This window comes from Phodopus roborovskii, unplaced genomic scaffold (genome assembly GCF_943737965.1).
Source record: "Phodopus roborovskii unplaced genomic scaffold, PHOROB, whole genome shotgun sequence".
Lineage (NCBI taxonomy): Eukaryota > Metazoa > Chordata > Mammalia > Rodentia > Cricetidae > Phodopus > Phodopus roborovskii.
In genome coordinates, this window is record NW_026125851.1 from 559,447 (window position 1) to 581,891 (window position 22,445).

The 22,445-nt window shown below is 38.4% G+C and overlaps 1 protein-coding gene across 2 annotated transcripts in view; it reads left to right on the top strand.

Moving 5' to 3' along the window:
- Nucleotides 1-22,445, top strand: part of LOC127217801 (adhesion G protein-coupled receptor E4) — a 51,495-nt gene that overhangs the window by 21,220 nt on the left and 7,830 nt on the right. For both annotated transcript variants that reach the window (XM_051178798.1, XM_051178799.1), the window contains 7 exons: nucleotides 530-711; nucleotides 10,489-10,656; nucleotides 12,748-12,951; nucleotides 17,736-17,971; nucleotides 18,439-18,505; nucleotides 19,552-19,643; nucleotides 20,853-21,033. In XM_051178798.1, the coding sequence (XP_051034755.1) occupies nucleotides 530-711; nucleotides 10,489-10,656; nucleotides 12,748-12,951; nucleotides 17,736-17,971; nucleotides 18,439-18,505; nucleotides 19,552-19,643; nucleotides 20,853-21,033 (1,130 nt within the window). The remainder of the gene's footprint in view (nucleotides 1-529; nucleotides 712-10,488; nucleotides 10,657-12,747; nucleotides 12,952-17,735; nucleotides 17,972-18,438; nucleotides 18,506-19,551; nucleotides 19,644-20,852; nucleotides 21,034-22,445) is intronic.

Consider the following 22,445-nt stretch of genomic DNA (forward strand, 5'->3'; position numbering starts at 1 on the left):
GAAGTCAAACACGGAAGGACCATGAATGGAAGGCAGGAGCTGATGCAGAGGCTAAGAAGGATGCTGCTTATTGGTTTCCTCCCTACAGCTTGCTCAGCTTGCCTTCTTATATAGGCCCAAGGATGCTACCATCCATCATAGGCTGGGCCCTCCCACATCAATCATTAATTAAGAAAATGCCCAACAGTCTCACCTACAGCCCATCTTATGGAGGCATTTTCTCCTTTTCAATTACTATAGCTTGTGTCAAGTTGATATAATACTAGCCAGCACATAGTGTCCTCTCCCTCTCTCCCTCTCTCTCTGTCTTTTTGTATATGTCTACATACATGTACAAATATACATTTGTGTGTGTGTGTGTGTGTGTGAGAAATTCCGTGCCTAACACTACATATAAATGTATTATATGTGCAATTTAATGGGTGCCCATGGGTAATTTTACTAAAAACACTATGTTTACTTCATGGTCCACATGTAAGACATTTGTGTGTCAAATCTCTAGTATTATTTCTTTTTTCTTTTTCCTCAGATGAGACTGCAGTTGCTCTTATTGCATATCAGTCCCTTGGGAAGTATCTAAATGGATCATTTTTTAACAACGAAGGGATTAAGGAAGTAAAATTGAACTCTCTTATTGTGAGTGGCGCCATTCATTCAGAAGTCAAACCTGTCCTGTCTGAACCTGTTCTCCTAACTTTACAAAACACTCAGGTGAGCTTACTCTCTAAATGTTCTTTAAAAACAATTTTAAAGTTTAGATTTATTTCATGAACGTGAGTGTTCTGCCTGCATGGACATCTGTGCACATGAGCAAATAGTGCCCACAGAAGACAGAAAGAGTATCAGCTCTCTTATATCTAGACTTCCAGACAGTTATGTGACACAATGTGGATGCTGGGTATGGGACTTGGTTCCTCTCTAAGAGCAGTTAATTATCTTAAGTTCTGAGATATCCTCCCTTCTGTGAAATGTTTGAAGAGGCAGGTGGTCTAGTCAAATTTCTAGAAGGAGTGATCATTGAAAAGTAAGAGAAATTACAAAATGCTGAGAAACTTCAATTCTGTGTAACTTCATTACTGCTATTATCTGAATTTTCATATCAACGGTCAATCATCCATGGTTCAGAAAGCAGGCCACAGGCCACCATCTTCAACAAAGGAAGGATTCAATCAAGGAAGACAATGTTTTCACTTGCCCCTAGGTTCAAATGAGCACTTCAACCCTTTGGTTACACAGATGGTCCTATTTAAATTCAGTGGCAACTGAAACAAAACAAAAGACATTAATGTTGGAAGAGGAATTTTAGAAAGCTAGAGTTAGTGAGGCTTTGAGTGAGATTAAAGAGGGTGAGGGGACAACTAATTTGAATATGGAACTGTGAATGGAACTGTGAAGAGGACATTCAATAGAAATTATGTAATTTTTAATATTTTAAGTGGGTGTATTGATAGGAATGTAGAAAATAGGAAATCATTGCACAATGTAGTTGGGAATATATAGCCACTAAGAAAACAATATAGAACCTATGAAAAATGAGAAAAGAAACTGCAATGGAATTCATCAATCATCCTATTGCATACATCCAAAGAAAGAAACCAAGGTTTTAGAAAGAGCCTGTATTTGCCTAATTCCAGTAACATTAGTCACTGTAGCTAGGACTTGGGTGGGGTGGGTGCTTACATTCATTCATGGCAGGGTGTATAAATAACATATGAAAACTATAATAAAATATCATGTTGCTTTAGGTTATATAATGTCAAATGGTTAGGTCTGAAAATAATCATACAAGCAACATTATATAGACTTAGGAGGTTGCACTTAGGAAAAGTCTGTGTATGTGAGAGAGAGAGAGACAGAGACAGAGAGAGAGAGATGTAACAATAATTAATGAAAAAAGGAGGTCAGAAATTTGAAAGAGAGCAAGCAAGCATACCTGGGAATGTTTGGAGGGAGGAAAGGGAAAGAGGAAATATTAGTCAGACTTCTTTAAAAGTACAGAAATAATAGAATGACAGAAAGGCTAAGGATCCAGGTCAATTAGTTGTTCATTTAAGACCAGATATCTGAGCAATCCTGGTTTGGTGATGAAGTCCAAGATGCTGGTCTTCGGTCTATGTTGGGGGCCTGAAGAAGATATATATATATATTATTTTACATGTCTATCCCATTTTGCTCTCCCTCCCTCCCTCCATCTTATCCTCTATTCCCCCCTCACATGCACCATGACCACCCTCCCCTCCCATACCCCCACCCTCATTCCACATGTAGGGTTATGCCATCCAGGTGGCATACAAATCTGTCAAGTCATTTGAAGTAGGGACTAGGACTTCTCTCCTGTCCCTAGGTTAAGGGAGTGTCCTTCCATGGGGAATGTGTCCGCAAGGTCCTTTTGTGCACCAGGAATACATCCTGGTTTCACTGTCTGAGGTCCCTTAGACTGCTCAGACCTTCTAGCTGAGGCCATATTTAGGGGGTCTGAGTCAGTCCCATGTTGGATTCCCAGCTATCATTCTGGGGTCCCATTAGCTCTTCCTTGTTCAGGTCAGCTGCCTGTATGTGTTTCTGCAACCTGGTCTTGACCTCTCTCTCTGCATCTGGATTCTATTTTGACTCAGTGTTTAGGTATCAGTGTTTGCTTCTGTTTCCAACAGGTAATAGATGAGGGTTCCATGATGGTGGATAAATGAGTTTTTGATCTCACTTCAGAGAAGGGCATTTATGGTAGCCTTTCCACTGTTGCTCAAATTGTTAGTTGGAGTCAGCCTTGTAGGTCTCTAGACATTTCTTTAGGTTCAATTTTTTCTTCACACCAATAATGGCTGGCTCCCTCTTTTATGTTCTCTCTCTCTCTCTCTCTCTCTCTCTCTCTCTCTCTCTCTCTCTCTCTCTCTCTCTCTCTCTGCTGTCCTCTATTCCTAACCTGATTCAATCTTCCCAGTCGCATGCTATCCTCTCCTCTCCTTCTCTTTCTCATGATTCTCTCTCCATTCACTGCCTCCCCCACTTCTTATGTGCTGTGGGGGACTTGTCCCTTCCCACTTTGGTGAGGGACCTTATCTGAATCTCTCAGAATACACCTTGTATCCTAGTTCCTATGGTGATGTGAATTATAGGCTGGTGATCCTTTGCTCTAGGTCTAAAATCCATATATGAGTGAGTACATACCATGTCCCTCTTTTTGTGACTGCATTACCTCATTTAGGATGGTTTCTTCAAGTGCCATCCACTTGCCTGCAAATTTCAAGATACCATTATTTTATTCTGCAGAGTACTATTCCATTGTGTAGATGTGCCCCATCTTCTTTATCCATTCTTCAGTTGAGGGGCATCTAGGTTGCTTCCAGGTTCTTGCTATTACAAATAATGCTGCTATGAACATAATTGAGCACATGTCTTTGTTTTATGGATGTGGATCATTTGGGTATATGCCTAAGAGGGGGATTGCTGGGTCCTGTAGTAAACTAATTCCCATTTTCCTGAGGAACCGCCATACTGATCTCCAAAATGGCTGTATGAGTTTGCACTCCCACTAGCAGTGGAGAAGTGCTTCCCTTTCTCCACATCCTCTCCAGCATGAGTTGTCATTGGTGTTTCTAATTTTAGCTATTCTGGCAGGAGTATGATGGTATCTCAAAGTTGTTTTAATTTGAATTTCCCTGATAGCTAAGGATATTGAACACTTTCTTAAGTGTCTTTTTGATTTCCTCTATTCTTTCTTAAGTTCTGTACCCCATTTTTAAATAGGGTTATTTGGTGTTTTGTTGACTAGTTTCTTGGGTTCTTTGTATATTTTGCAGATCAGCCCTTTGTCAGATATAGGATTGATGAAAATCTTTTCCCAGTCTGTGAGCTGCCGTTTGGTCTTGTCCACTGTGTCCTTTGCCTTACAGAAGCTTCTAAGTTTGAAGAAGTCCCATTTATTAATTGTTGCTCTCAGTGTCTGTGCCCCTGGAGTTATGGTCAGGAAGCAATCTCCTATGCCAATTTGTTCAAGGGTACCTCCTACTTTCTCTTCTAAGAGGTTCAGTGTGGCTGGATTGATGTTGAGGTCTTTGATTCATTCGGACTTGAGTTTTGTGCATGGCAATAGACATGGGTCTATCTGCAGTCTTATACACACCATCATCCAATTGTGCCAGCACCATTTGTTGAAGATGCTTTCCTCCCCCCATTGTATTCTTTTAGCTGTTTTATCAACTTCATATGGAAATCATATAAACTTCAAGTACAATATTGAAGAGATATGGAGAGAGAGGGTAGCCTTTTCTTGTTCCTGATTTTAGAGGAATCATCTTAAGCTTCTCTCCATTCAGTTTGATGTTGGTTGTTGGTTTATTTTATATTGCTCTTATTATGTTTAGTATGTTCCTGTTATCCCTGATCTCTCCAAGACCTTTACATGAAAGGGTGTTGAATTTTGTCAAAGGCTTTTTCTGCATCTAGGGAGATGATAATATGTTTTTTTTTTCTTTTTCAGTTTGTTTATATGGTGGGCCACGTTGATAGACTGTCATATGTTAAACCATCCCTGCAATCCAGGGACTAAGCCTACTTTGTCATGGTTGATGATTTCTCCGATGTATTTTTTGGATTCAGTTTGCCAGTATTTTGTTGAGTATTTTTGCATCGATGTTCATCAGGGATATTGGTCTGTAGTTTTCTTTCTAGTTGTGTCTTTGTGAATTTGGGTACCATGTGATTTTGGCCTGGTAGAAAGAGTTTGGTAATGAACCTTCTTTTTCTATTGTGTGGAACAATTTGAGGAGTATTGGTATTAACTCTTCCTTGAATTTATAGTAGAATTCTGCACTGAAGCCATCTGGCCCTGGGCCATTTGTTTGTCTGTTCTTGATTTAATTTTGGTAAGTGATAGTTATCCAGAAATTTGTTTATTTCCTTTGAATTTTAAAATTTTGTGTAGTACAGTTTTTCAAAGTATGACCTGAAAATTGTCTGGATTTCCTCTGTGTCCATTGTTATGTCCCCCTTTTTGTTTCTGATTTTGTTAATTTGCGTGTTCTGTCTCTGCTTTTCAGTTAGTTTGGGTAAAAGTTTGTCTATCTTGTTGATTTTCTCAAAAATCCAACTCTTTGTTGCATTGATTTTTTTGTATTGTTTTCCTGGTTTCTAGTTTATTGATTTCAGCCCTCAAATTGATTACTTTCTGGTTTCTACTCCTCCGGGGTGAGTTTGCTTCTTTTTGTTCTAAGGCTTTCAGTTGTGCTGGTAATTCTCTAGTGTGACTATCCTCTGTTTTCTTCATATGGGCACTTAGTGAAATGAACTTTCCTTGTAACACTGCTTTCAAGGAGTCCCATAAGTTTGGGTATGTTGTATCCTCATTCTCGTTGAATTTTAGGAAGCCCATAATTTCTTTCTTTATTTCTTCTTTGACCCAGGTGTGGTGCAATTGCACATTGTTCAGTTTCCATGAGTTTTAGGGTTTCTGCGATTTGTGTTGTTGTTGAATTCCAATTTTAAAGCATGGTGGTCCGATAAGATACAGGGGACTATTCCTATTCTCTTGTATCTGTTGAAGTTTGTTATACCATCTAGTATGTGGTCAATTTTAGAGAACATCCCATGTGGAACAGAGAAGAAGGTATATTCTTTTGTGTTTGGATGGAATGTTCTATAGATGTCTGTTAAACCCAGTTGAGACATAACTTCTGTTAGTTCTTTTGTTTCTTTGTTGAGTTTCTAATTGGTGGTCCTGTCTACTGGTGAGAGTGGTGTGTTGAAGTCTCCCACTATAAGTGTGTGAGGTTTTATGTGAGGTTTGAGTTTTAGTAGTGTTTCTTTTACAAATGTGGGTGCCTTTGTATTAGGGGGCATAGATGTTCAGAATTGAGACTTTGTGTTGATGGATTTCTCCTGTGATGAATACAAAATGACTGTCTTCATTTCTTTGGATTAATTTTGGTTTGAAGTCTAACTTGTTAGATATTAGGATAGCCATACCTCTTTGCTTTTTGTGTCCATTTGATTGGAAGATCTTTCCCAGCCTTTTACCCTGAGGTAATATCTATCTTTGAAGCTTAGATATGTTTCTTGTATGCAGCAGAAGGATGTATCCATTCTGTTAGCCTGTGTCTTTTTTTTCTGGATTAAATTTTTATTTTTATTTTTTTAAATTTTTTAAATTTATTTTATATAACAAAGTCCATTTAAATGAAAACAAACATTTATAGACAATATTTGGGAATTTGGGTGTTGTTCTTTCCAAACTACTTCCTGCTGGTAAGGGGCGCTGTCATGGGGGGATTCGAAGAAGATTCAGAAATCCTGGCTGTAGTCTGTAATAGCCTGTGTCTTTTTAAAGGTGAGTTAAGACCATTAATGTTTAGGGAGAGTAAGGACCATTGATTGTTAATGATTGTTTGTTTTAGATATGTTGGTCTCAGTTGTATTGTTAATATACTTTTCCAGCTTTACCCTTGGTTTCTGGTATAGTGAGATTATCTATTTCCTACATCTTTGTGAGTGAGCGTAGTGAACTTCCTTGGGTTGGAGTTTTCCTTCCAAAACTTTCTGTAGGGCTGGTTTTGTAGATATGTATTGGGAACATGTGGCTTTGTCATTACATATCTTGTTTTCTCCATCTATACTGATTGAGAGTTTTGCTGGGTATAGTAGCCTGGGCTGGCATCTGTGGACCCTTAGTCCTTTCAGAACATATGCAGGACCTTCTGGTCTTGAGGGTTTCCATGGAGAAATCAGGTGTAATTTTAGTAGGTCTGTCTTTATATGTTACCTGTCCTTTTTCCTTCTCTGCTCTTAATATTCTTTCTTTATTCTATACGTTAGGTGTTTTAATTATTATATGTTGAGGGGTCTTTTTTCTTTGGTTCAGTCTATTTGGTGTTCGGTATGCTTCTTGTACTTTCATAGTCATGCCCTTCTTCAGATTGTGAAAGTTTTCCTCAATGGTTTTGTTGAATATGTTTTCGGCACATTTGATCTAGGCTTCCTCACCTTCCTCTACGCCTATTATTCTTATGTTTTGCTTTCACTGTGTCCCACATTTCCTGGATGTTTTGTGTTAGGATTTATGATTTTCTTTGGTTGATGGATCTATTTCCTCTAGTTTATCTTCTGTGCCTGAGATTCTCTCTTCCATCTCTTGTATTCTGTTGGTTATGCTTGCATTGTAGCTCCTGATCCTTTGCCCAGTTTTTCTATTTCCAGCATTCCTTCAGTTTGTGTTTTCTTATTGTCTCTATTTCAGTTTTCAGGTCTTGAACTGTTTCCTTCACCTGTTTAATTGTTTTTTTCTTGGCTTTCTGTACTTTCTTTAAGAGATTTGTTCATTTCTTCCAATTTTTTGTTTGTTTTTTCCTCCATTTCTTTAATGGATTTTCTCACATCTTCTTTGAGGGCCTCTATCATTTTAATGACGATAATTTTTAAGTCCTTATCTTCTGCTTAATCTGCTTTGTTGTGTTCCGGCCTAGTTGGAGTAGATACCCTAGATTCTGGTGGTGTTATGCTTGTCTTTCTGTTTTTAGTTGTTTTCTTGTATTTCTGTCTTCCCATAGCTTCTTCCAGTAGGTGTTGGTGATGTCTCTCCCTCTCTCTATGGTATTTTCCTGGTGGGCTTAGGTGAGACAGAGATTCCATGTCTGTAGGTCTGGGTGGTCCAAGCTCTCTAGGAGGTCTCTCCACAGGCTGTAGGTTTGGGTGGTCCAAGCTCTCTAGGAGGTCTCTCCACAGGCAGGGGCCTGGCGATGGGGATCAAAGATTAGGCTCAAGCAGACTGGGGATGGGAGCCAAAGATCTCGAAGGCTTGTACTCAGAATGTTCCTTAAGCTGATAGGCAGATCTAGGTTGGGCCTGGCACTCTCCAGCTGAGGCCTCTTTGACAGTGGCTCTGTGATGGAGCTGCTCAAGGATCCAGCCTGCAGGTACTCAGAGATGCCCTGAGGAGATAGGCAGATCTCTGGGAGGGGCTTGGAACTCCAGTAGAGGGATAGAGGAGGCAGGGGTCAGAGACCAGGCAGGTGGAAATGTGGGTGTTCCCACTTGGATAGGCAGGTCTATTGTGCTCAGAGCAGCTGCAGGTAGTTCCCTGAAGGTGCCTGGATTGTTGGCTCCACCCTCTGTCCCAGTGCTCCAAGAAGTTATATTCTAATACCAGCGAAGGAATGCTTCATCATTAGGATAGGCGAACTTGCCAGAGAAAGTGAGAGTAAACAGGCAAAAAATAGTACCTTCTTCTTCCACCTCCTTTTTATGTGGGCTCCAATAAGAAGGTGTGGCTGAGATTTATGAGGGTGTCTTCTGACCTCAAATGAACTGGATTTAGGGTGAATCCTCAGACCTTAAATAATGCAACCAAGAGAAACCCCTAATATGTATGATCCAAAAGTCTTGGGTTTTAGTAAATTACAGATGTAGTCAACACAGGAGAAAATGATGTGATTATAATATAGTTCCAAAAGCAAAAATAGTAATAAAAAACAGAAAAGAAAATATCTTGCCATTATGATCTCACTCACACTGGAACTCTAAACAGTAGCATTCATAGTTTCTGTGCAATAGAGCCTACTTGGAGATCAGTTTTGTGGAAAATGGGAAATCAAACTTTAAGTTATAACATTTTGGAGCCTTAATGTGTAATAGCAATAAAAAAGGAGTGAATATTGTGATGATTAAAAGTTTTGTTAATAGAAATTAACTATACATGACAATAGGTTAAATAATGACATATTATACATTTGTATAATGTATTGAGATTACATTCTTGCTGCCCCCCATCATGTTAATGTATTTTTGTTCTGTTGTGGGACACATTTCCTGGAGAGATGAGTATAAATATCTGTTCAGCCCAGATACAGAACCCATAACAGCAAAGTAACCATGCCACCAAATTCCAATTTAGTGAAGCAATGAAATTGTTAGCTAAGAGTGAGCGGCTACTCTCAGGAACACAGATATCTGAAAGACAGCTTCCTCACCAAAAGGACCATCCCAGTATGGCTGAGAACTCATGAAACCTGGAAGCCATGAGATCTCTACATACCTTATAGGCAACTCTAAAGGGTTAAAGAATTTCCTTTCTTCAGCTGTTCTCACATTCTTCCTTAAGGAAGAATGGGACTTTGTAAATTACGAATTGCTGGAGAGTCCTTAATTGCACACTTAGCGGGCATTAGTGGTATAGTGGTGAGCATATCTGAATTGAGCACTTCTTGAATTTCAAGGATGGAATGCTTCAACCTAGAAGAAGTTAGTGTGACAACATTCTGTCATTTTTTCAATTAAAATAGAATTACCTCATTTCCCTCCTTCTCTTTACTCCCTTCCACACCCCCTCATATACGCCACCTTTTTTCTCTTTCTCTTTCTCCTGGTCTCTTTTTCTTTAATTGCCACAAGTAGAGTAGATCTCCAATACCATCACTAAAGCTAAATTGGGAGGTGGTGGATATGCTTGTTAGCTTGGTTCTTATCTTGGGGTTTCAATTGGCTGTGGCAAAATTTGGCTTACACTTACACAGCACTATTCATCATTGAAGGAAGTCAGGATAGGAACTCAAACAGGACAAGATCCTGGATGCAAGAGCTGATGGAGAGGTCATGGATGAGTGAGACTTACTGGTTTGCTTCCATATGGCTTGTTTAGACTGCTTTCTTACAGAACCCAGGACTACCAACCCAGGGATGGCACTATCTACCCATTATGGGCTGGATCTCTAATTGAGAAAATGCATTACAGCTGGATCTCATGGAGGCATTTCCTCAATTGAAGATCCTTCCTCTCTGATGACTTCAGCTGTGTCAAGTTGTCATGCAAAACCAGCCAGTACATTAGTATTCCTTTTATACTGCATACATCTCTGGGTACATCCTGCAACTTAAACATATACAATTTTCTGTTTGAATGGCACCTCCAGAAGGCTGGGAACGAAGTGCTAAATCACCTGTGTACTTACACAAAGAGAGACGATTATCATGCTGAATCTGAAGTAGGCATTTGGGCAATGGGCATTGTTGAGCATACTGAGAGTCAGAGGTAGGAAAGAGGGACTGGGCTTTTCCAGCGGGAGCCTGGAGCAGAAAGGCAGGTGAAAAAACACTTGACGTCTCTCTTTAAGCACTGACCTCTCACAACTGCCCATCATTCATTTCATCAGTGACAAGAAACTGGTAAGTCAGTTCTAAGTCAATGCACAGGGCACTGAGATATGCACAGAGACAGAATAAATGACTAAACAAAATCTATGAGAGATGAGAGGATGTGAAATGTTCCCACATGTGTTTTCTCAGTCCAGTGTGTGTCATATTAATCTAAGTGGAGATACAATGTGGAAGTGCAGCAAAGCCAGGAGGACCAGGAAAGGTAAGGGCTGAGAAGGGTTAGAGGGGAACATTAGAAGGGAAATTATTAAATCACATATGCAAGCCAATGTCAATAGCCTAATTAAAGATAAATAGAAGTTGGAATTATGAAAAAAATCATGTTCTTTCATACTGTTTTCTTTGCAGCCCATTGACCCAAGAGCAAACCATCTCTGTGTCCACTGGGAACAATCAGAGGAAGGGGGCAGCTGGTCCACTAAGGGCTGTTCTCACGTGCGCACAAACGACTCCTATACCATCTGCAAGTGTTTCCACCTGTCCAGCTTTGCTGTGCTCATGGCTTTACCCTTCGAGGTATCAAGTTTTGCAGGTCTTGACCATGAAAATGATGTTCACTTTAATATATGTCTATAAAAGTTAATTGGCTGTAGGTTTGATGAGAGATGATTCCAAGAAACACCCATAAGAACAAAATGAGTGTGATTTTGTTGCCACCTCTGTTATCTCACTGATGTCCTGTTGAGATACTGATTGCCAGGGATCGACTGGCTAGGAATGTGTCCTCCTCGCTCCTCCAGACTGTCTCTCCCATGTGCATCCTCCTGAAGCTACATGGCTGGTCTAAGATGGTGACCATCCATGAAAGAGGAGAGCCATACTTTTCTCAAATGTTTTGTTAGTTACTTTACTGTTACTGGAACAAAATACTGTGAATGAAGTCATCTAAAGAAGGTTCATTTTGCTGTATGGTTCCCAGGGATGGCATCCATTATGGCACAGAAAGTGTGGCATCATAGCAGAAGCAGGAAGACGAGAAATCATGTTTTGTCCACAGACAGGAGCAGAGAACAAAAAAGAGGAGGGAGAATGGAGAATAGTTATAAACCCTCAATACCTTCCTAGAGAGACATACACCTTCTGGAGAGATTGTACCTCCTAGAGGCTCTGTAACTTCCCCCAAGTACACCCACCAACTGGAGAACAAATGTTGACATTTTACACAAGCCAATGGGGACATTTTACTTCTGAACCCCTGCAAAGGTACATGGGTAGCTTCATTCCCCTGATAAAATTGTTGAACAAACTCTCAAGAAATAACAGTAGTGGACTGTAGAGACAAAATGGGAAAAGTATGAGTGGCAATGCATACAGTATTTATGAGTTAATTACCACTTGGGTATATGGGGCCTATAGCATCCCTGAAAAATGCTTGGAATCAGTGCAGAACACACAGTTCAAGGTTACTGTAACTAAAGAATGGTGGAACTTTGGTATGGCACATGACCTTTCTTCAGTAATTTTATTTCTGCTCGGCTTAGTGGTAGCATTTCATGAAGACTTTATAGTAACAGAAAAACAAAATCATGACTCAAGTCATTTAAAAACAAAACACAACACAACACAACACAATGGTGTAAACATCTGGTAGATGGGTTAAGCAAAACAGAGGAAATTCTGAGTCTTCCATAAGTGTACCTGGAGTAAGCATGACAATCAAGGAAAACCCTCAAATGTTTCGAAGTGAGGTTATCAGACTCCAAAGAGGTAGGGCCAAGGGGATCTGGAATTGGACACATTGCTACACTTTCAAGATAGTTATACCCAAATTTTCTCTAAACTAAGTCAACTGGCTATCATCAAAGATACAGCATGGCTCCCTAGAATTTCAAGAGGTGAGCTAGGTCTCAGGTTATTTAAGTTGAAGGAACTCACCTAATGGCGTCCTAACCACATCAAATAACAAAATCACCAAAGCTCCCATTTCATAGGAAATAAAATTAATTGTTCAAGGGCCAAATATCACTGACAATGACCCAGGGAAACAGGTCCTGATTACTCTACATACCATGTTTTTATAGTAAGAGAACAAAGAAAATTATGGATAAAGTCAATTCAAACACAATTGTGGAACATCAGATAGGGGGATCACAGGAAGCTGGGAAATCTGGTACAGCCTCAATGCTGATGACATTTTGAGCCTTTGGGTGGAAGTTAGGGGTCTCCTTGTGTATTTCAAAAGGATTTACAGAATATGCATAAGGATACTAAGTAACAAACAGGGCTAAAGACAACTATAATAATGTTACTGATATTCTGCAATGCTCCAACTCTGCAGTCACAGGTTTCAGTCAGTAAGTTAGTCTTGTAGAATATTTAACACATATGGCTTTTTGTCTGTAATTTAAATTTGCATTCCCCCATTTCACATTAGCTCCTGTTTATTAATATTTTACTATTCGATGTCCATCACGCTATGGACTTCCATATGCATGTTTAATTTAGCTAATATTTATTAAGTGAATAGCATGTGCTAAGCACTAATCTCAACATTGATAGTACAACAGATAACAAGACTTGGCAAGCTCCCAGGATTCCTAGTTTTGATGTTCATGGTAACTGTTATATAGATATGGAGACTCTGAAGTATTCCTTTGTGGTTTGTAGGAGGACTCTGTGCTTTCTGCACTCTCTGTGATCACCTATGTGGGACTGAGTCTTTCTCTCTTGTGCCTATTCCTGGCGGCTGTCACCTTTCTCCTGTGCCGGCCCATCCAGAACACCAGCACCACACTCCACCTGCAGCTCTCCATTTGCCTCTTCCTGGCTGATCTCCTCTTCCTCACAGGCATCAACAGAACTGAGCCTAAGGTTGGTGACCACATCAAGTTACTCCATTGTCATAATCAGTCATAGCCATCTTGTCCTGAGCAAATATGAAGAGAGGGGTTCATCTATAGAGATGCTAGGAGGAAATGCAGAATGAAAATTTCAGCTCATTTTCTGTGTAGAATTGAAGGAGTTTGCATATTTGGCCATTTTGGAACTGAGAGCATTCCTAACAGTCATGTTATCTGACAATGCTCTTGGTGTTATTTGGTGTTTGTGTGTAGTGCATAGACATGATGGTACCAGTGTGAGCAGTTATGTGTATGAACGTAGTAGCCAGAGAAAGGTTTCAGGTATCTGTTGTGTCCTCTTTATTGCATTGAGACATTCTCTCACTGAATTGAGAGCTTGCTATTTTGGCTAGTGTGGATGACAAGAGAGCTTTTCAGATGTACCAGCCTCCCCAACTCCATAGTGCTGGGGTTGTAGGCACTAGGCACTTACAGGCATGTCCAACTTCTATGTGGTTGTTGCAGATTTGAACTCATGTCCTCATGTTTGCAAAGCAAGTGCTCTTATTCACTGAGTCATCCCCCAAGCCACAGCTAAGTTTCATAACATCTGTTAATAGAGGTAAACAAAAAGATTTGAGATATGCCCATTCTTCACCTATGTGCTAAAGGCACCTCTGTTATCATCTACACACAGCTTCAAAGTCATCCCTCGGGGCTAATGGAAAATGATTCAAATACAATATACTATAAGAGGGGAAGTTTATATGAATCAAACCAGGAGTGCATATAACTTCCTTTAATACTCCACTTGTTAGAGTCCTGCCACTTGGCCCCATTAAACTACATGGCATGCTGTGTAATGTAGCCCTTGGCTGGGAAGTTCTTTCACTACTTACCAGGCTCCAGAATCAGAGGTATGATTAGAGTCTTGAAGTGATTGAGAGTCAATTTGCCACAATGATTTACAGGTGATTTTTTTTTTTTTGCATTTAAAAATACTTCATTTTTTGATTGTTAAATTAGCTTACAAGGTAATGAATTTTCACATGGTACTTTCATACATAATTTCATTTTTGATGATTCTGTCCACTCCTACCTCCTGTCTTCCTCATCCCTTCCTCTTCCTGCCATAGCTGTTGGTCCCCACCTTCCACATTGTTCCATTGTGGGTATGGAAGACCCCTCTCTTTAAAACTTTTCTTTTTCCAGTTACAGGGTCTCCTTTTTGGTTGTCTATTCTTTACTTATGTCCACACCCACTTGGATCCACATATTTAACAATTAGAGGCTAGGACTGAATATCAGAGAGAACATGGAGCCGAGCAGCAGTGTCATATGATTTTTAATTTTTCAACTTTGTTGCTGTTTGGACTTGTTGAAATGACTTCTCACATTAATAATGCAGAAAAATAGTATTGAGTCATTTTCAAGGACAGATTTGTTCATATTGATTGTGTATACAATATGTTTTTAAAGAACAATTTGTAACATAAAATATATACTTTATGGTATTTATGTTATGGATCATGGGTTTGAAGGTGCACCACAAAACCGACTTGATGACTTAATCTCAAATATAATAATGGTAAGATGGGTCCCAATAATATAGCAGGACACTGGAAATAAGTAAGTGAATACTTCAAATTAGCCAGCAACAATGCATTTTAATATTTCTAGCACCAGCACAAAATGGTATATGTCTGGATGATAAATATGTCAATGACACTGACTTGATCATCCCATGCTGTATACACATATTGAAATGCTATAACATACCAGAGGACTATGTCAATTAATAGACACTCATTAAAATAATAATGCAAGGGCTTGTCCTTGTTGTCAGCCACTTGGGAAGCTATAGAAGGATTGTGAGTAAGAGGCCAGCTTTGGCAACACAGTGAGTCTCTAGGTCACAATAAACAAATAAAAATACAGAAAAGTGGTGGGCTTATTAGGAAGGGATTGCTCAGGACTAGGCTCAGGATTCATCAATAGTTCATTGTTGATATTGTGAGTGATTTCTGTAAAGAAGGACAAGGGTTTCCTTCTCACTGTCTCTGCTCTTCTGTCATAGGCTGATGCAACAAAGGAAGTCTTCCTAGAAGTGGTCCTATGAGTTTTGAGTTCCTAGCTGCTAGAGGAAGCTAGGAATATTTATCTATTAGGAAAAAATTTGGTCTTTGGTAAGGTGCTTGGCATCACCAAATGAAGAGAGGCAAGATCAACCTCATTAGCATATGCATTCTATCTAAAGATTATCATCTTGAAATCTACCCTTAGCAGTTTCTGAATGCTGGGTATGATGCGAATTGCTAGAGAAGTTACCTCACATGTTTAAGACTCTGCAAAAACAACCAAACCCCAAAGTAAGCATACACAAACAATAGGAAAACTCAGAAAGCAAAATATAAGACAAAATAAAACAAAATAAGTAAAAATTCTCTCTCTACTTGCATGGTAATGATAAAATGCCCTTGTTAAACAAATGCTTTGTTTCTTATATATTATTCATTTTAATTTACTATCCTTATATATTTTTGTTAATTTTTTCCATAAAGAGAAGAATATTTTCATGTTTCCTTTTGTAAATGATATTAGCCAATTTTTGATATTAGGATTTAACTTCATAGAGTGATCAAGGAAGTAATGTTACAATACCAGCTGCAAAGTATTTGTGATGCTTAGGACCACAAGCAGACATATATTTTAAAACTCAATATCCTAATATTTATTTCTGTTATCATCTTATTTTGATGTGTAAGTTTGGGTGTCTACTGAAAGTGATGAAATCTCATCTTGAGGGAACATTTATCATATTATGTAGTACTAATAATCAGTGAATATTGTTCTCTGAGTGCTCATTATTATTTTCTCTAAACAGAGATCCTACAATAAATAGTTAATGAACACATTTTATTGTAAAGAGTAAGGTTTTTCCTCCTGCCGCCAGTCTTGTCCCGAGTCTGCGCCTGCCCCACTTAACACACAGACACTGTATTTGATGTAATGTTGTTGGCCAGGTACTAGTTTCTTATTGGCTAGCTCTGTCTTAATTATTAACCCATTTCTATGTATTTCCACGTGGTCTTTTCTTACCGGAGAGCGGGGGCCAGTGGTTCTGTTCTCGCCCATCTCTCCATCTTGACTCCTCCCTACTCTTTCCTCTTTCATCCTTGTCTCCTAGTCCCTCCTATCTTCCTTTCCTATTGGTCAACAGTGCTTTATTCATTAACCAGTATGAGAAACATATATACAGAATGACATCTCCCATCATCTCTAAATCATGTCTAAATAAAAGGAAGTGTTTTAACCTTAACATAGCAAAATATATAACACAACAGTTATTAAGTAAGAATCACAGTTAACAATATTTAGCAAGCAACATTAACATTTAGCAAGATTTAAGAAAATATTCCATCATCTATTCTATCTTTGTGTGTCTAAAGTCTATGTAACTTATCTTTAATCCTAACTAAGGAAAACTATAACTATAACTATCTGTCTTCAACTCCTTCAAAGACCACAGAAGGAGAATATATAAACTCTAGAAATGACAGAGACAACTCATTGCCTGATCAGTCACCTGAAGTTCTTCTGTAATCTTCCATCTTCAGCCCATAGGCCATAGTGTGTCAGGCAGACTCTTTAGCAAAGCAGGAAACTTTAAACTGTCTTCTTGTGTTGGCAATTTGTCAGCCACTTTTCTTTGTGTCCTGCAGACTGTCTGGCAGACTCTTCCATGAAGCAGGAACTCTGTAGCAATGTCTATCTTGAATCAGCAGGCACTTTCCTGTGGGTCCTGCATGTCCAGTTTATACAGCACAAAGTCAAACAGTCCAGACAAGAGCAGTATCTTGTCCAAATGGCTAGTCTTGCCATATTGGGAGCAAACTTCATAACTCCTTTCTTCAAGGTCCATCTTCCTTTCTGACACAGGTGGTATTGCCAGGAGCAGTTATGCCTCACTGACAAGAAAAACCCTAAAACATTTTAAATGCCATATTTTGTAGGTCTTTGGAAGGTTTGAAGAATTCCTATCCATCTCAAATACATCTCTATATATCTAGAAAACCTAACACTATAAATTTTTACTATTATAGGTAACTAGCTAAAATCTGTACTAAATTATACATTACATTTCTAAATGAGCTATATAAACACAATACCTAAACAAGAGGAGAAATATACATATCACAAAATTGACCTTAAAATGTATCAATGAAAATCCATTTCAAAACAAAGTATTCATATCTATACCATAATCCCCTTTTTACCTTTAAAAAGATATTAGTTGTGATCATTAACCATTTATAACCAACCCCATTTAAATGAAAACAAACTTTTATAAACAATATTTGGGAATTTGGGTGTCGTTCTTTCCAAACTACTTCAGATAGGAAGAAAAATAGAACCAAGGTGGAAGGAAAGTCAATGAATGGCTGGTTTCAAGAAATTTCCAAGCATAAACAATTGCAGGTAGATTCCCCTGAACACCTCCAGGAGGCATCACAGAACACATGTCATAGTGCTATTTTTGGAGTTCAAGAGCAATAGAATATGGATCTATAAACCCTTGAGCATTACCAAATTGACAGTATCTACTCTTTGGCATTTTCTGACCTGATTATTGATTAATGTGGAAAGTAAAATTCAATGACAAGAAAAGGTTCCCTCAATGTCCATTCTCTCCAAGAAAGTTGTTACAGAATTCTGTTGAAATCCTAGGCCAACATACAATGAATAGTAGGTACTGAGAACTGGATCAGGTATACCCTGCATCTACCTCACCACACTCTCTTTGTTCCTTCCTAGGTGCTATGCTCCCTCATTGCAGGAATGCTGCACTACCTCTACTTGGCTTCTTTCATGTGGATGTTTCTGGAAGGACTACATCTTTTTCTCACTGTGAGGAATCTCAAAGTGGCCAACTACAGCAGCTCAGGACGATTCAAGAAGAGGTTCATGTATCCTGTAGGCTATGGAATCCCTGCTTTTATTGTCGCTGTGTCTGCAATAGCCAGCCATGAAAATTATGGAACAGATACCCAGTAAGCATAGTGTGTGTGTGCAAGGTGGAAATGTATGAATGTAACTTCAACATCAAACTTTTCATTGGACAACTAACCTTGTATTTTTTATATTGTCCTTCAAACCAGCCTGTCTACATGTTACTGTCTTTTTCAAATCCCAACAGTGTTGGCTCTCAGTTTTTTGTTTTGATGTTGTTGGTTAACATTTATTTTAGTTATAACATGAGATGTTGTTCATTCACAGCTACTGAGTTTTAAATTTCCCATGGCTTCACCAGTCATTTAATCTTCCCCAATATTTGATCATTTCCTACTTCATACTTGGGAAAGCTGATGCTCAGTGCACCCACCTTGTGTCAGATAAGAACTCCATCTGAAATCCAGCTTAGAAATAATGGTTCTGCACAGTGTCAGGTCATATATTGGGAGCCTGTGTTCAACTCCTGTAGTGAGAGAGACAGCTAATTCTTATCTCCTATCCACAGCTGCTGGCTCAGCCTTAATAGAGCATTCATCTGGAGCTTCTTGGGGCCAGTGGCAGCCATTATCTTGGTAGGTGACTATTATTGGTGGATGTACCTACACTCAGTTGGCCAAAAATAGAATGCACTTGTTTTCCGTTAAAGTGCAACTAAGGTGAAGATATGGAACCAGAGCTCAGTCTGAAAGTTACTTGTTCCTGAACATATTGTCATCATTCATCCACCCCTCACTTGCTCATCTCCCTTTAGCTGATTTTTCAGTTATTTTTGAGAATTTTACTGAAGAATACAAGGAACTATGGTTCTGTTTACCCCCTATTTCTTTACTAAAATTCTCCTCCCAATTGCACATCCTCTTCTTCTTCTTTTTTTTTTAACATATCCAACTAAGTCAAACTGATATAGCCTGTATGTGCATGGGTGTGGAGCCTACTATATCAATGGCTATATACAAAAAGAAATATTGAGTCTCTTTCCTATGCTAGCTATCAAGACCATTCATTCCTTAGTTGGGGTGAAACCTCAAGAGTTCCTTCTTCTCCCATACTGGTATTTTCACTGACTTGGTCTTGTGTGGGTCTTATGTAGATAACCACAATGGCTGTGAGTTTATGAGTATACTAAGCACACCATACACAGAAAACAGCATTCCCCAGCACCTCCCCCCATCCTTCATCTCTTATATTATTTCTGCTTACTCTGTTACAACTTTAAATTTATAACATAGCAGTCTGCCTTGGATTGTTTTTAAAGTTATAGACTCATTATCTGATTTGTACTTAGAGAAAATATTGAGGGGATATTCATCTACTCTGTACAAGATGTTTTTCTATATCCGAGAGACTTAATAATTAATACTTTTTGCCTAGGTCAGAAACAGCTTTCTACTTTCAAAATGTATGATTCTGAATAAAAATTATACAGGAAAGAAAACAAGAAATTAGAGCAACAGGACATATATTATTTGCTGTACACAATAAAGCAGAGAATGCCCATGGAATCCTTATGGAGCCTGAGTTGTTTGGAGAATGAATCTCATATCAAACCAAAATTGTATTATATGAAGAGAGGATCCTAAAGGAAATTCCAATGCATTTTCTCTTGCCATTTCCGCAGATAAACCTGGTGTTCTATTTTCAAACTATATGGATTTTGAGAAGCAAACTTTCTTCCCTCAATAAAGAAGTTTCTACTCTTCAGGATACCAAGTATGAATGTACCAGAATCAACTCTTCCCATTGCAACATTTTCTAGGGGAGAAAACCTTGATGGAAAATATGGTAATGGGTCTGGCTCTGGTTCATAGATAGAATTCCTGGTTAGTATGTATGAAGCCATGGCTCCCATACCCAGACTAATAAGAAAAGACACAAAAACATACATATGCAGAAAAAATTCTCCATGTCCACTCTCTGGTCATAATCATGGACATTGAACTGAAGAAGTAAGACAATTCTTTGTTTCAGACAAACTAGTGCACTACCCCAATTGTGTACTAAGACATTTTTATTTTAAATTTTTGTCAAAACGTATTAAAGGAGAACGCATATATTTTGCCTCACAGTCTTGAACTGAGTGTAGTCCACAATCATAGGAAGGTCAAGACAAGTAGATCTTGAAGTACCTGGTACTACTCCATCCACAAATGGAAAGAAGATGGTGGTGATTGCATTCACATATACAGATTCCTTTCTACATTTTGTATAATATACCATTGCAGCACAGTGAAATAATACTGCCCACATTGGGTGGGAATTCCTTCCTCAATTACTGTAGTCAAGATATTCCCAGAGGTCAACCTTGATTGAAATACTCCTCCACTGGTATGTTTAGAAGCAGGCCATTTAGGTGACTTTAGTTCCTACTAAGTAGACTATTGATGCATCACAGTTTACCCCTTAGTAACTTGGTACCCGGACACCTGACTTTTAAACCATCACATTCTACTCCTTGTCCTCACAGGCTCACAACCATCTCACAATGGAAAATCCATGCAGTATAATTCAAAAGCCCCCATATACATCAACAGTTTCAACATCTTAAAAAATACCAAATTCCTCAAGTGTGAGCTGCTATAATTTTTTCTTTTATTCTTTCATATATTGCATCCTGACTGAAGTTTTCCCTCCTGCCACCCCTCCCAGTCCCTCCCTACCTCCCTTCTTCCCCAGATCTATTCCTTTTACATTTCTCATCAAAAAAAAAAAAAAAAAAAAGAAAGAAAGAAAGAAAAGAAAGGAAGGAAGGAAAGAAAGAAAGAAAGATGGAAGGAAGGACTATTACATTTTTAATAAGCAAAATATTTCCAAAATACAGTAACATAATACATAAAAATGTGGTTTCCACCAATGCTAGCTTAACGTATAGTGAAAGCCTAATGAACAGTATTTAACTTTGTTGTCGTTGTTTTCTTCCAGGATCATGACATTTAAAGCCATTGTTCAGCTATTTGTATTGGGATGTTCTTGGGGCATTGGCTTATTCATGGTCTTTGAATTCGGGAAGACAGTCAGACTGATCATTGCCTATCTATTTACCATCATCAATGTCCTGCAGGGGGTTTTGATATTTGTGGTACACTGTCTGCTTAGTCGCCAGGTAAGGCTGTCTCATTTCTTACTAACCTAGCAGCAAAATTCTATCAGACCAGTTGCTCACATATTTGGAGTTTCACATTTCAATTTTGAAATTTTCATTTATTTACTATAATTTTTAAGTTTGCCTAGATATGTCAAACATTGTATTTTGTAACTAGTCAGCATCTAAGCATATGTCTTAAGGGCATGTCAAGGTGAGATGCCCTGCATTGACAAATAGCACTTTTTACCAAATTTTCAATGTTGGTGGCTTAAAGATTTCTTTCTTGTACATGGTGTATAATAGTCACTTGGTTGAATTAGTGTTTGTAAAATGGAAAAGTCTTCACAGTGATTTAGCCTGGTATTATGGGTACAATGTAAGTTATTATTTGTCCGGTATCAAATGGGAAGGGGATTATATGTAAATCACACACACCTTAGATCTTAAAGCTTATATGTAGCTATTAAAGATGTCATCATTTCTGTACTTTTTTGATTATTCAAAACAAACTTCATGATCAAATTTGAATTCACCAGGGAGGTGATGGGTGGTTTCCCTGATGTGATTAGTATTGTACAAAATGATACTAGGATATTTGGGGCAATCTACCTCACTCTCCGTTCTTCCATTCAGTAGTTTGTTTTGTGACCTCAAAGAGGATACCTATTCTCTCTGAGTCAACTTTATCATCTGGAAGTATTACACTGTCTTATTTTGAAGGGTTAGAATTCTATAATACAGTGCAATATAATCCATTGGCACACATTTTTTTTATTGTGTTACTATGAATATACTTTAATTTTTATTTACAACAATCGGTGAATTTTTGTTTGTTGAAATATGCTTTAATTTTTATTTACAACAATTTTTTGGTGAACTTTTTGTTTGTTGGTTTGTTTGTGTTAGATACCAACAGTTAAAGGGCTAATACAAATGGACCATCATTATAACAGTTCATTAATTCTTCTTCCATAATTTTGTGTCTCCTCTATTTTTGGTGCTCCTCCCTCACAGTGAAGTGCCTTAGGAAAACTTAGGTTACTTTGAACACAGACCTCTTCCCCTCTGGAGTCTTGTTCTTAAACAGTTTCTCCCTTCTGATAAAAGATTCTTATAAGGTGTTTTACAGATCAAATGGTTCCTTATTCCTTGCTGGGAGAGGATCATGGGTAAATACAAGTTTTCTCTGGAGATCTGATACTTATGTGATGTTTTACAGAACAAGGGGTTCTTCTTTCTTTTCTGTTGTAAAATATCCCCTTGGCCTGCAATTGATGTGATATAATTACAGGCTTTTAACTTTGAAAATCCTTAGTTCTCTTCCAAGAGTTTTTTGTTTTGTTTTGTTTTTGTGAAGGGCTAGTCTGCTCTTGGTAAGCTTGCTAATTATAAAGAATCCACTATATTTTTAATGGGTCTAGTATGCATGG